Source organism: Rhipicephalus microplus, chromosome 1, assembly GCF_043290135.1.
Source record: "Rhipicephalus microplus isolate Deutch F79 chromosome 1, USDA_Rmic, whole genome shotgun sequence".
In the NCBI taxonomy this organism is placed as follows: domain Eukaryota; kingdom Metazoa; phylum Arthropoda; class Arachnida; order Ixodida; family Ixodidae; genus Rhipicephalus; species Rhipicephalus microplus.
In genome coordinates, this window is record NC_134700.1 from 219,642,403 (window position 1) to 219,654,631 (window position 12,229).

The 12,229-nt window shown below is 40.6% G+C and overlaps 2 protein-coding genes across 6 annotated transcripts; one reads left to right on the plus strand and one right to left on the minus strand.

The window, feature by feature from the left end:
- Window positions 1-1,432: 1,432 nt before the first annotated feature.
- On the minus strand, window positions 1,433-8,654 carry LOC119159666 (HCLS1-associated protein X-1). Its single transcript, XM_037412491.2, has 7 exons — window positions 8,435-8,654; window positions 8,164-8,318; window positions 7,989-8,101; window positions 6,261-6,318; window positions 4,334-4,470; window positions 3,277-3,430; window positions 1,433-1,699 (listed from the first exon to the last, which is right to left on the minus strand). Exons 1-7 carry the CDS (start codon window positions 8,491-8,493, stop codon window positions 1,560-1,562), a joined length of 816 nt encoding a protein of 271 aa, XP_037268388.2. The 5' UTR covers window positions 8,494-8,654; the 3' UTR covers window positions 1,433-1,559.
- A 57-nt stretch (window positions 8,655-8,711) lies between these two features.
- Window positions 8,712-10,262, plus strand: galla-1 (cytosolic iron-sulfur assembly component galla-1). 5 transcript variants are annotated; one of them, XM_037412492.2, is made up of 6 exons: window positions 8,712-8,848; window positions 8,994-9,122; window positions 9,179-9,343; window positions 9,406-9,455; window positions 9,676-9,721; window positions 10,011-10,262. In XM_037412492.2, the coding sequence occupies exons 2-6, from the start codon at window positions 9,053-9,055 to the stop codon at window positions 10,109-10,111; spliced, it is 432 nt and encodes a 143-aa protein (XP_037268389.2). In that variant the 5' UTR covers window positions 8,712-8,848; window positions 8,994-9,052; the 3' UTR covers window positions 10,112-10,262. The 5 variants fall into 5 exon arrangements, with proteins under 5 accessions (XP_037268389.2, XP_037268391.2, XP_037268390.2 ...); XM_037412494.2 differs by having other exon boundaries at window positions 9,179-9,283; XM_037412493.2 differs by having other exon boundaries at window positions 8,994-9,101.
- Window positions 10,263-12,229: the final 1,967 nt, after the last annotated feature.

Here is a 12,229-nt window from a genome sequence, read left to right on the forward strand (position 1 = left end):
TACAAACTGTGCACAGCAAGCCCCAAAACAACCAGCCTAGTAACCTGTAAGTTTCTTGACCATCAGAACAATCAGTTTTAACAGAGGATCCCCTACACAGTTGATCAAGTTCAGCTACCATTAGATACAAATTTTTCAGTGTTAAAACTACCAAAAGATTGACTGCCTTTTATTAAACATGAGGATTAACTCAGTTCATGCAACAACTTAGGCAAATGAATGTGATGGGCATCTTGTGAAGGCATGCTACAAGACATTTAATGCGACAAGTTCAACTTACATCTTCAATTTTTCGCCCATTAACTGTTTTATTCACAAAGCGTCTTTTTACAAGCACAGTGAGAACACCCAGTACTGTCACACCATTAGTTGCCACAGAGTGAAATTGGTAGTCCTGCCAAAAAATTTCGAAACAAGAGTCTCGCATATATGACGTTATATCAGCCTTTCTACACCGCAAGTCTTTCACTTGTGTAAAAGTCGCTGTTTTCTTTTATAACGTTCTGTGTTAAGAGACATTGCACACTCATGCTGACCTTTCAAAAAATATCTTGCGTAAGGTCAACGAAGAAAGTCAGACTGAGAGAACAAAATAAATGCACTTTTTATTAGCACATAAAATGAGGGTACGTATTAAAATACAAAACTACACACATACATAAGAAAGCAATGCCATCACCCATAGACCCCATAAGACAAATTAAAGAGGCATCAAGCAAATAAATACTATAAGAAGCAAGCAACAATGAAGATGTGCAACCAATAATTAAAAATTTAGTCCACTACTACCTTCGACTAAGATATGTAATGTTTTAATAAAAAGAAAAGGCACAAGAGTATAATGTTATATCTAACCTGCCTTTGAAGTATTTTGGAAAAACACAAGCATTCGTCATAATACACAGTATAGGTATCACAGTTCTTTACGTTAGTTAAGCTGGATATAAAGTAACTCTCAAGCTACAGGTAAAGAAAAAAAACAACATGCATCAGCTTCTGACAGACAAAAAATAGCCATTGTGACTAGTATACACAAACACAAAATTCTATTCATTGCAAAGCCTCGCAACAGAGTAATGCTTGAAGCATGGTAACAAGTGACAGACAAAACTCTCATTACAAAAGCTTGCAATAGGCATGGTAACAACTGACAATATAATACATACAACAGTTTTCCAACTTTCTGATATATTCAGTTTATGGCTTCATGATTAGTAAACTTGGTTCATAGTAAATCTTGCCAAGCTCCACAGAGTAAGCATGCAGAATCTTGATGAATAGTATTTTACATTGCTGTCTGGCAAAACTGAGTTAATGTATATGTAACTATAAACTGGGTTCACAAAACCTTTCAAGCCTTGTTTTACTAATTCTGTGATAGCACATCTTCATGGTGCTTTTGCATCATCCTTGCATAATTATGCTTTTTTAATTAATAAGAGCACAACAAGCTTGTACCCCTGCAGAAACTGTTAATACCTAACATCCAACTTGCACTATTGCAAATGCTTCGTCTATAGTGCTCGTAGCGCTCCCGTGAAGACATGCACAACTACTGTTCATTGTGACCTGTTCGATGGAAAGAACCCAAAGAGCCGGCGGAAGATGGCCGAATCGGTCGTACTGTGGTCGGAGGGAATCGCAGTTGAGGGACTAGCAGCTGCACTCTGCCACATCTGCTCAAATGCTGCTTTATCACCTGCGAATAGCATAAAATTGAAGAACACATTTCACTTATTATCATCAGCATTCCAGCACCTAGAAGAATCAATTGTTGGGCTAGTGAGTCTTTTACAACTGGCTTAAACGAAATAGCAAAAACAATGACATGACAAGCAGCTTTAAAAAAGAAGCTTGTCTTCGTCACTTTTCCTGTGTTGCTTGTTTTATTTTTTGTGCTAATTTATCTCGGCCAGTTCCCAACACGTGTTCTCGTCAGAACAATATGAATTCCGTTTCCTTCAAAGAATATGGGAATACTATTAGTGTAATCTATCGGGGGAAAAAACAAGCTTTTTTTTTATAGTATTGCCGATTTACTTTAACTTCTGCATCGACCACTGGTGCTGTGTTGCAGCACACATTCTTTCCTCAATTCGTATATTTAACATGTGTAGTGCCTGTCCTTGGTCTAAAAATAAGTAGTATAGGCTTTCATATAAAAATCAAATGCAGTCTCTCTTTCTCTTTTCTTTTTATCAAAGTTCAAATGCAGTAGAACCATACTGCAGAGAAAAAGTCATCGATTTAATCCCTCTGCCTCTAAAGTACTTCACAAAAGTATACTCAGATTTAAAAACAAGTCCATACTAACAAAGAGGAACTCCGAAATAGATGACCAATGATTTCTTCTCAGTAACCTTTGTACTGAATTTGATTAAACATTATGCTTTTAAAGGTGCCCTACAACACTTTTTCAATAACCACCGAACGGGCTCACTACAGAAGTTTATTGCCTGTGATAGAGGCAGCCACAAAAATACGCCGCTAAGTGGACAAGGGGATAGCCGCCATAGTAGCTCAGTTGGTAGAGCATCGGACACATTATTCAAAGGTCACACGTTCGGTCCCTGGCAGCGGCAAGTTATCTTTCCGTCCATTTTTCTCTCTGCACATTTACATTACAATTACTTTTAATAACATCCCCTATACTTTCCTTGGCATGATTGTCGGTTAGATCTTATTAAGCTTTAAGATTGTAATACGAGCAAACATAGCTGTCTTGTATTCAAGTATTTGTGCTTGTATGTATAGTATGTGTTAGTGCATTCATACCTTCCAGACATCTAAAATACAACTAAGTGTACTTTATATCTCTGGCACGTTCCTTTTTGTGTCTGTGTTTGCATGCCCCCGCCCTTTTTTGTCCTTAAATAGTAGCCGTACTGATTGAGTCTGCACCAGCATGCAATTTTCTTATTCGCGGCTGTCCTAACATACTTGCTGCTTGTCTAATAAGATATCGAAGCAGAAATTTCTTGCTGGACTTTTTTACACAAGAGGCACACAAGAGCAACATTCAACTGGAATTTCAAGTCGTGCAGTGTTCCAGAATGCAGGGGTCAGTCACTTTTTATGAACTTGGCGAGTGCAAGCAGCGTATAGCTGCTTCATTGACAGGCAAACTGATGATTCTCTTCAGTCTTATTGCTAACATTTGAGTTTCTTGGCTGTCATAAACTTACTTGCTGCCTGTCTCATAGGATATCTGTGTGGAATCCTTGTGAAGATTTCTACACTAGAGAAGCGTGCACACAAGGATGACGTTCAGCTTACCTTCATCCATGTTTATGTACTGTTCCTGAGTTTCTGTCACTCCATCAGGTCTCCTGATGGTACGAACGGTCATGGACCTGTCACCAAGGCTACGGCGCTCTGTAACTTCCTCATTGCCTTGGGCATCCCTGACAACTGTGCGTTCTTGAACTTTCTGCAAGAATTACATCAAGGAAGTGAATGGGGGGGGGGGGCACGGTAATTTCGCAATAGCTTGCACGTCCCACTACCAAACAAGAAAACAAACAAACTAGAGTACAGTTAAGCGTACTTATAATGACACTGGTCATACATATCTGCATGTGAACGGTTAACTAGAAATGTTAGACTTTGCTTTAGTTCACTACCAAAAAACTAGATGTTCCAACACAGAAGTTGGAAAATAGAGCACGTAAAGCCATCTAGAGGCCTTTTTGTTTGTTTTTTTTTGTTTATGTCAAATAATATTGCACGTGGCAATAATCTGACAATATGTACTTCACTGTTGTGAAGCACCATATGCAGTTGAATGATCCCAGAGAAGCCATTTTGCAAAATACTGTTGCAAATTTTCCATCAGTGCGATAAAGCTTCTTGCCTTTGTATTCTACCAATTTTCCATAACTTTGATATTGGCACATTCTCACTTTTCGCTGCTAATAACTGTTTTCTAGCTATCGCACAGTGCAAGACCCAGCATGTGTCCTCAATGTTGTTGCCGACACAACAGCAAAACATTTTTTGTGAGCCAACAGCGGCAGTGTACATTCAGGAACATATTCAGGAGCATCGGTGCAATGAAATGTATAGGTCACAAATACTTAGTCTATGCACTTGACTCACTGATCAGATTTTGATGACACTTTACGGTTGTCGTCATACTCTGGGTGACACTTCCCTTAATATCCGGGATCAAAATCCTGCATTGAAGTTCTACGACTCACAGTTTGGGCACTGGCACACTTTTCACTGCATTTACAACATGACACTATTCTCCATGTTCCAAAGCATTTGTGATAGTGTTTGTTGCCTCTGCCACTGTGCTATGTTGAGAATAAGGCCAGCCTCATTCACATACCCCATTATGCGAAGAAAAGGTGCGCAGTGAACTACTGCCTCCCCAAGCAGGAGCCTGCTGAGGCTGCTGAGGTGCCTCAAACGGAACCGGGGCCATCAGGCTGTCCAGGCCGCCCCTAGCAACATGCTCGTCCAGATCTGCACAAATGTACAGGCATCATTGAGACAGCTGAACCAAACTGGTAGGTTGTTGCAACTGTGACACCATGGTATAGTATGCTAATGTGACACTAGACAGAAACATTAAACTCTATTTTAGATTGACTGAGTTGGCATTACGGGCATCACATGAAATACAAAAAGCGGGGTGTGAGGCCCAAGCAATAGCAACGGTATAGTGTGCTTCGTATAGTCATCACCACAACAGGAGCGTACCCCCACTTTGGCAGCGCTGCATGACCCCGACATAGTAGTAGAGCAATATTTTCGCTTCTGTTCTAGATTTGTTGTTTCAAAAGAAGAAAGTGACAACAAAAAAATTAAATTGAAGCGAAATTACCACAAGCAGCTCACACACCCATGTCTGCCGCCATTATAAACATATAATATAAACATATCAGAACAAAAACAGCCGCAAAAATGTCACACATAAGGGGGATCACAAAATGGTACCAAACCAGATGTCCACACCTGTCAACAGTGATAACTAGATGGTGCGCATGAGCTAATGCTTGGGCCATGCGCTTTGATGTTCGCATTTCACTGGATGCCGATGGTAGCTTTCTAGGTGGAGAATTGTCGGGAAATAACATCAAGGCCAAACTTTGCAGAGTACTCGTGACATTACATGATATTTTCATGTTGCAGTCACGAATAGAAGGAAAAGTTGGTACATCTGTTGCTGTGAGTGCGAACAGCATTCATGTTCTAACAGTGCCATCTCAACTGTTCAGCATGTCACTGCCTGAGTATAAAAGCGCCGTGTGACATCTGGTGAAGTTCCAGAAATCCCTGGCCTCAAACTAAAACTTTGCGACCGAACATTGCCATCTACTTGACACACTCCATATAGAAGACATCTTGGAGGCATAAAAAAGTTCTGAAGTGCTATAAGCTGAGTTTTTAGAGCAAAGCTGTTGAGAGATTACAGCAGCCGATTTTGGTGGCGTAGTTGTCCGTCGTCTATGTCCATAAACTGCTATAACACGAAATAAGAAAAATAATGAAATGAGAAAAACAAATACTCAGGATAGAGTGGGATTTGAGCTTTCGTCCTTTGCGTCGCAGTTTATCATACTACGACAGAGCCACACCATTGCTTAAAACTCCTTCACAGAAAGATCCATACAGGGTTCATGTCGGGGATGGAGTCATGTTGACATAAATAATATAGCGGGGTAGAAGAGTAAAATACCATCCAGGCGTGAATTGCATAACGAGTGGGCCGCCGAATGTCTCCAACCCTTTACAAACAAAACGCTCAGCAATAATTCTTCATCATCATCAACCAAAGCATAATGCCTTACAAGTGTGTAATGAGTACCATGCTACGCCACAGCATGGCAAAAAATGGCATAGTGGATGCTTCCCCACATCATCACAAACGTCATGCTGACTAATGGTCCAAGGGCACCTCGCAAGTGTACTTGTATTAGTTGCCCCAAAAATTTTTACAACTAGCTCTAAGAAAACTGCTTTTCCAGCTTTTGCTGTAACTATACTACGTGTTTTGTGCAAGTCTGGCAGTTTTTTTTTACATTTAAACAAGAGGTAATCATGTTCCTGGAATCAATATAAAAATGTTGCTTCCACAAGCATTACCAGACTAAAAAAAGAGTTTAGCCTCGAGTTTTGCAACAACCTGTGCGTATTAAGTTCTATGACACTGCTTTATGACCTTATCTGAGACTGTTTTCAGGAAAGCCTATTTCAAGTAGGCCATTTAGAAAAATATCCCAAAAGTTTGTTGACAGGACTCCCTATCTTACCCATGTCCCTGCACGGATGTTCCTCTCGCTGGGCAGGCCCTGGGGGCATGTGTGGAAACTGCAAGACAAATTTTATCTTGTTATTATAAACGAGACGTTTTGCGATGTGTATCATGCCGATCTAGAACACAAGATTGTGCTGAGCCGTGCTCTCACATGAGTTCATACATAAGAGGAAGTGCAATGCTAACCATACTCAATAAGACAGTAATTTAACCTCCCTTACAAAAACAATTCTGACTTCATTAAAGTGACACTGCATGAATGACACCACCTCAATGTAACCATTAAGACATCTCTACTAGTTATCTATTAACAGAAATGCTTTCTAGCCTGCCCTTTGGTGATGGACTAGCATACATACGAGACTAACAGTCTTTTCTTTCTGTCTAGCCTGACGTGTCACTGGACGGGTTCACAATCTTTGCAGAATATTTTGCACAGGCTTGAGCATAATCAAAAAATTATTGCTAATATTATTATTATTATTATTATTATTATTGCTTAAAGGTATTCCCATGATAAATGTAACTGTGTTATATGCCTACAAAATCAACAGTGCACGATAACTCCTCCGGGTAGAGCTTTGAAAGGCACTGCATCTGTTATACAACTGTCTCACATTTTTGTTCTAAATATATTTATTAGCACTCAACTCAATCTTATGCCTAATATCAGTACAAGTGAAAAGTAGCAGTGGAGCATATTCTTGGATAATAAACAAAATTACAAGGTTTGGTTTACAAATCAAAAGAAAAAGCCAGCAAGTAATTTTACTCACAGTTCTAGAATTAAACTTTGAAAAGGTGTTACTATCAAAATAGATAGAGCTAAATAATCATCTTTTAAACTACTGGATAATACCTCAACTGTTGACAGCTAGGGCCCATTTAAATGTGAGTACCGCGACTGGGATGCAGCCACGGAGGAGCACCGCAGTTGTAGTGGTTACGGAGCCGAGCACCGTAACTAATGTACCACCACGGCAGACTACTTGTAACAAAAAACAAGCAACAAAATCTTGCACAGAAGAAATTTTACATTACCAATGATAGTTCATTTGAACATATGCTATTAATCAAATATTGTGCGAGCATTAAAAAAACAAGCATGGGACAGAAGCAAGAACACAACCATGGGGAAAAAGAACATGTATAAGAAACATGTAGGGTAATGTGGGAGCATTTTCTAATGCTTTATTGCAAGTCCGACCACTAAAAAATCTATTTTAATTTATTCTGACAAAATACATTGAACAAACCTTTCAACTAAGAGTCATGTGCTGGCTTTTTTGCATCTCAAGCTCTAACAATAAGTTTCCAAATTTTGTTATAAGATCAACCTAAATGCTGCTTTAAGAGATGCATATCATTTCATATCAATTGTAAATAATGAGATCCAGATCAGCTGTGTCTCGAATCATCAAATTATAATGTGGGTGAACAAAAAGTTGTTTCCATTATGAAGATATTACACACGCGAAGCTTTGCATAATTGTGCAGTACGCAGAAATACATAGTGGTACTGGCCCTAAAAGTGCGATTCAAAACTCAAGCAGGACTACGAGTTCCTGCGAATATTGACGCGGTAACACACGCCATTAGCACCACACAATGACAGAACCAGGGCTATACTTATGTTTTGTGGTCGCAAAAAAATTCAGCAAGAAATCTGTGCTACACTTTTCAAGCTGCAGCTAACTCGTCATGATATTCGCTTGCTTCTTACCATATCCAGAGCATTCAGGAACGGCTCATGGTAGTCTGGAACTTTCAGCATGTGATCACGCAGATGTCCCGGCTCACTTGGGCCTGGTCCTTCTATGGCGGGTACGTCGCTCCCTGCATTACAGATTACGTACACGTTACTCGGTGGTTTCGGACAGCAATCCAAAATATCTTACCGTGCGGGAAAGGCGGGAAATCGGTCAGCCCGAAGTTGCGGAAGACGCTGTCAAGGTGTCTGAACATATCCCACGGGTCGCCAAACATCGATCCTTCATACGGGTTGTCGTCCCTTCCGAAACCACCAGTGTCAGGGTGCTGAGGGTCGCCGAAACTGCGCAGACATTCATAGAGTGATTGAGATCTTCAGTATAGGTCAAACGGAACCAAAAGAAGATGTCGTGCATGCGCCAGAGGCCGCCGTTGATCGAACAGACGGGACTCGCTCACCTTGGTTCCCTGCGCGGTGGGAAGCCCATGAAGGACCGAAAGAAATCGTGGAGGTTCATCGTATTCAAACACTTCTCAGTCTACCGAAAGTCATAAAGTGCTCCTCTGACACATCAAAGATCGCCAACTGATGACCTAGATTTTAAGGGATACCAATTAATTAAAAAAACAGCTGCGCACGCGTACGACGTGCAGAAATTTCTTGAATGATGCAATCGCGATGTTGCTGCTGTTGAATCACAGCTGGAAAGTGATCGGCTTTGGCTCTTTTTGGATTGTACGTACGATAGAACTAGACGCTGTTGGATCTGAATAGAATCTGGATGGCGGACCAGCTGCTGCAGGCACGAAATGCCTCGGCGTCTGCTGCGATTTCTGCTGTTCCACGAAATATGTGCTAAGAAGCTTCCCAAGGTAACGGTCTGCCTGTTGACGCACCCGTCTTTTCGCGATTTCTAACCTGAACAATGTGTTGCCATAAGTTCTCTTATTTGGTTCTAGCTTATTTGGCGTCAGATAAATATTCTACCCTATATAAGTGTACGGTTCTTTTTTATAGTCTCATCCTTGATGTCCCTTGCAACCAGTCCATCGTGACATCTCTGCCGTGTTCTAAAAATGGGCGTTCTTGATGACAGAACTCGGATGCTTGTTGAAGAAGTCTACGGTAGACAAGCCTTCAACTTAAGTTAGTGGTTTGTGGCGTTTCGGACTGCTTTAGGGAGTGTGTTGTTTTGCTTTCAGATCTGATAAAGGACATTCGTGATCCCGAGAAGCCTCAAACACTGGAAGAGCTTAGCGTTGTATCCGAGGAAGAGATAAGCGTGAGCACCGACCGAGACGCCTACAGTTACGTAAGCGTCACCCTGATACCGACCGTGCCTCATTGCCACCTCGCTGCGATTATTGGTGAGCAGACGGGAGCTCTGTTGCAAGTTGACACTTGTCTCTCTAAATTTTTACTTATACAGGACTCTGTGTGAGGACGAAACTGGAGGAAAACTTGCCTTACAGTTTCAAGGTGTGTAGCCTGCGTTGAACGTGTTGCTTCCAGTAAACTAAACACTGAAAACGTGTACTACCTTCCGGTTGTCTACTCGCCAAACTACGCGTTCTCTACACAATATCGAACTTTGTTTTTGCTATCAATGCCATAGTAGTAAGAGATGCTGAAGTGTAGCCTGCCCAGTGCGCCATAATTGATACTTTATTGCAAAATAGGTGGAATTTTTTTATTCCAGCTGGATATCTTTATCAAGGAAGGTTCTCACACAACCGCTGCTGAATGTAAGGCCACTGTTTCTGTTCAATTAGAAGTAATGTTCCCATGGCAGTTTGGTTAGTATATGTAACCAAATTAAATTGTGCAAGACAGACATTACTTGTTGAATTGCAGATAACCGTAATTAGTGGAATATTAAAAAAAACATTACTAACAGACTGAAGAACATGTAATGATATCAGACAGACATTACTTGTTGAATTGCAGATAACCGTAATTAGTGGAATATTAAAAAAAACATTCCTAACAGACTGAAGAACATGTAATGATATCAGATTTCACTTGCTTTTGCAGTGAGCAAGCAGATCAACGACAAAGAAAGAGTAGCTGCAGCTATGGAGAACAAGAACATCAAAGACATGGTGCAGAGCTGCATCTCCTATGAGACAATGTAAAACCCTACAGAACCCTGCAGCTGGAGTCACGTATGACTACTAACCATTTACTTTCCCATTTCAGCTAGTTGCATCTGCGAAGTGATGAGAAAGTTTTGATATGTCATTGTAGTCATGTTTCAACATTAAATTTGCAAATTACATTAAAAAAGCATTCTTACTGAACTCTGAAGGAAGCTACCGTGAAGATGGACACTTATTTATACAAGCAGCTTGTTTTCAAACTTGGCAGGCTTTAATACATGAACAAGCACTGGCCAGCTGCATCAGTGAACAACACCATAGTGAGGGCACAAACCACTTGTGATCAAAAAGCTCTGCGAACCCAGGCTGCAGAGGCATGTCCATCTGCAACCCTTCACTTTTGGAATCAGAATTTCCTGATCATAGAGGGCTCATCTAGCCCTTTGATTTACACTTGCTAGTTTTGTTACATAACAGAAAAGTAGTAGTACCAAATGTACGTAGAAAATGCAACACGAATGGCCAGAAACATCCATAGTATATACTGCAGCATAGTGATTTACTTATGAAACGCCTTGCTCGAGTATATTTCATGTCTTCAAGTCCTTATGATCCTGAACATCTGCATTGCTTGGATCACTGTACTTCACTTACCTTAAGCTTGTAAGCTTCCCTGTTATAGTAAATGATTATTTGTTTGCACAAACAGTAAGTAGCATGCCCACCACCATGGAATTGATGTGCCACCTCTTATGGATGCACATGTTTCGACTGGCAAACCCAAACACTCAGCAATCCTGTCATTGCAAACTGAGGTTGCATGGCCTTTATTATCACCATGTTTAGTATCCTACTCTGGTCATAGATAAGTGTGATATCCGCTACGCACTTGCTAGGAATTTAGTGCTTTTTTTTTTGTGCAGTGGCTGACACCGAAAAATTGCACCTGAAGTGGGTATGCACCACAGTTAATAGGCAATCGAGAACAAGTTTTCTAATGGGCTGGAAATTCTCGTTATGCAATTCGAATTGTGTGACACCTGGTTGCTCCTTAGATGTTCTAAAATGCTTTATTACTCATCTTTAACACGATTCCTTTCCTGAAATCAGGCCTGCCTAAGGCCAGTTTACAAACAAGTTCTTAGCACCGACGTGGCTCAGTGGTAGAATACTGGGCTGTCACACAGCAGACTCGGGTTCGAATCCAATTGTCACTTTGGTGTTTTTTATTTACAGAGTTTTTCTTATTTCTTGCAATACTGGTTATGGACGCCGGCAGCGGCCGTGTGTGACCCGTGTTCTGATCTCATAACAGCTTTCGCTGTAAAAAAATGTACGGATGCTAAATGCTTGTAGTCAAGTAATTAGAAATTGCTCTTGGTGAGAGGTTATTGTCACTGCAAACTTAGCCATTTTTTTTTTCCACCAGCTGTTCTCTTTGATGTACTGTCGCATCATAAAGGGTTTTTTTGGTGCCAGAAAGCAATGATAGTACTTTGCGTAAAGTACGAGTCTTTACGTTTAGTCCATTTTTGTTTGAAAACTCATGGCAAGTAGCTCATATGACCTCTCCCCTCCTCCTTCATAAGCAGCTACATACCAAGGGGCCATTAAAGATGAAAAATGCTGCATGCTACCAGCAACATATCAGTACGAGTTGTCACCCAATGTTGAAGTAATGACATATTGGTGTCTGCTAACCGTTCAGATGAAATTATGCAAAATAACACAATTAAAAATTGTGCTGGCACCAAGCCCAGTGTACACCAGCAGTCATGAGGCGGAATAAATCCCGATCTAGAAACTGGTCTGTCGGGATGATGCAATCTCTTCATTGTTATTTACTGCTTCCCCATTGTTATTCACTGCTTGTCGAGAAGCACTGTAGTAAAGGTGAACAAAGAATAACCAACACATCTACAGTCTTTAGACAACATGGTACGCCTCATAGCAATGAATTGCAAAACATTATAGAAGAAACAGGCCAAGTAAAAGATAACGAGAATTTGTGATAAGACCACCGGACCCTAAAATCAGTGCAATAGGTCTAAGCTAAATATTAACTGAGGAGCCTACTGATGTAAAGAAAATCAACTGAATAAATAGGATGGGCTGCTCCATATACTGTAGACATTCTCAATTCATGACCACAGC

What these genes read in the sequence shown, in the direction of transcription:
- LOC119159666 (XM_037412491.2), bottom strand. Translation starts at nt 8,493, where the DNA reads ATGAACCTCCACGATTTCTTTCGGTCCTTCATGGGCTTCCCACCGCGC. An exon ending in TTTCCCGCCTTTCCCGCACG is followed by an intron (nt 8,102 to 8,163) that starts GTAAGATATTTT and finishes TCTGTAATGCAG; the next exon opens with GGAGCGACGTACCCGCCATA. An exon ending in TCCTGAATGCTCTGGATATG is followed by an intron (nt 6,319 to 7,988) that starts GTAAGAAGCAAG and finishes TTTGTCTTGCAG; the next exon opens with TTTCCACACATGCCCCCAGG.
- galla-1 (XM_037412492.2), top strand. Translation starts at nt 9,053, where the DNA reads ATGGGCGTTCTTGATGACAGAACTCGGATGCTTGTTGAAGAAGTCTAC. An exon ending in TAGACAAGCCTTCAACTTAA is followed by an intron (nt 9,123 to 9,178) that starts GTTAGTGGTTTG and finishes TTTTGCTTTCAG; the next exon opens with ATCTGATAAAGGACATTCGT. An exon ending in TCACACAACCGCTGCTGAAT is followed by an intron (nt 9,722 to 10,010) that starts GTAAGGCCACTG and finishes TTGCTTTTGCAG; the next exon opens with TGAGCAAGCAGATCAACGAC.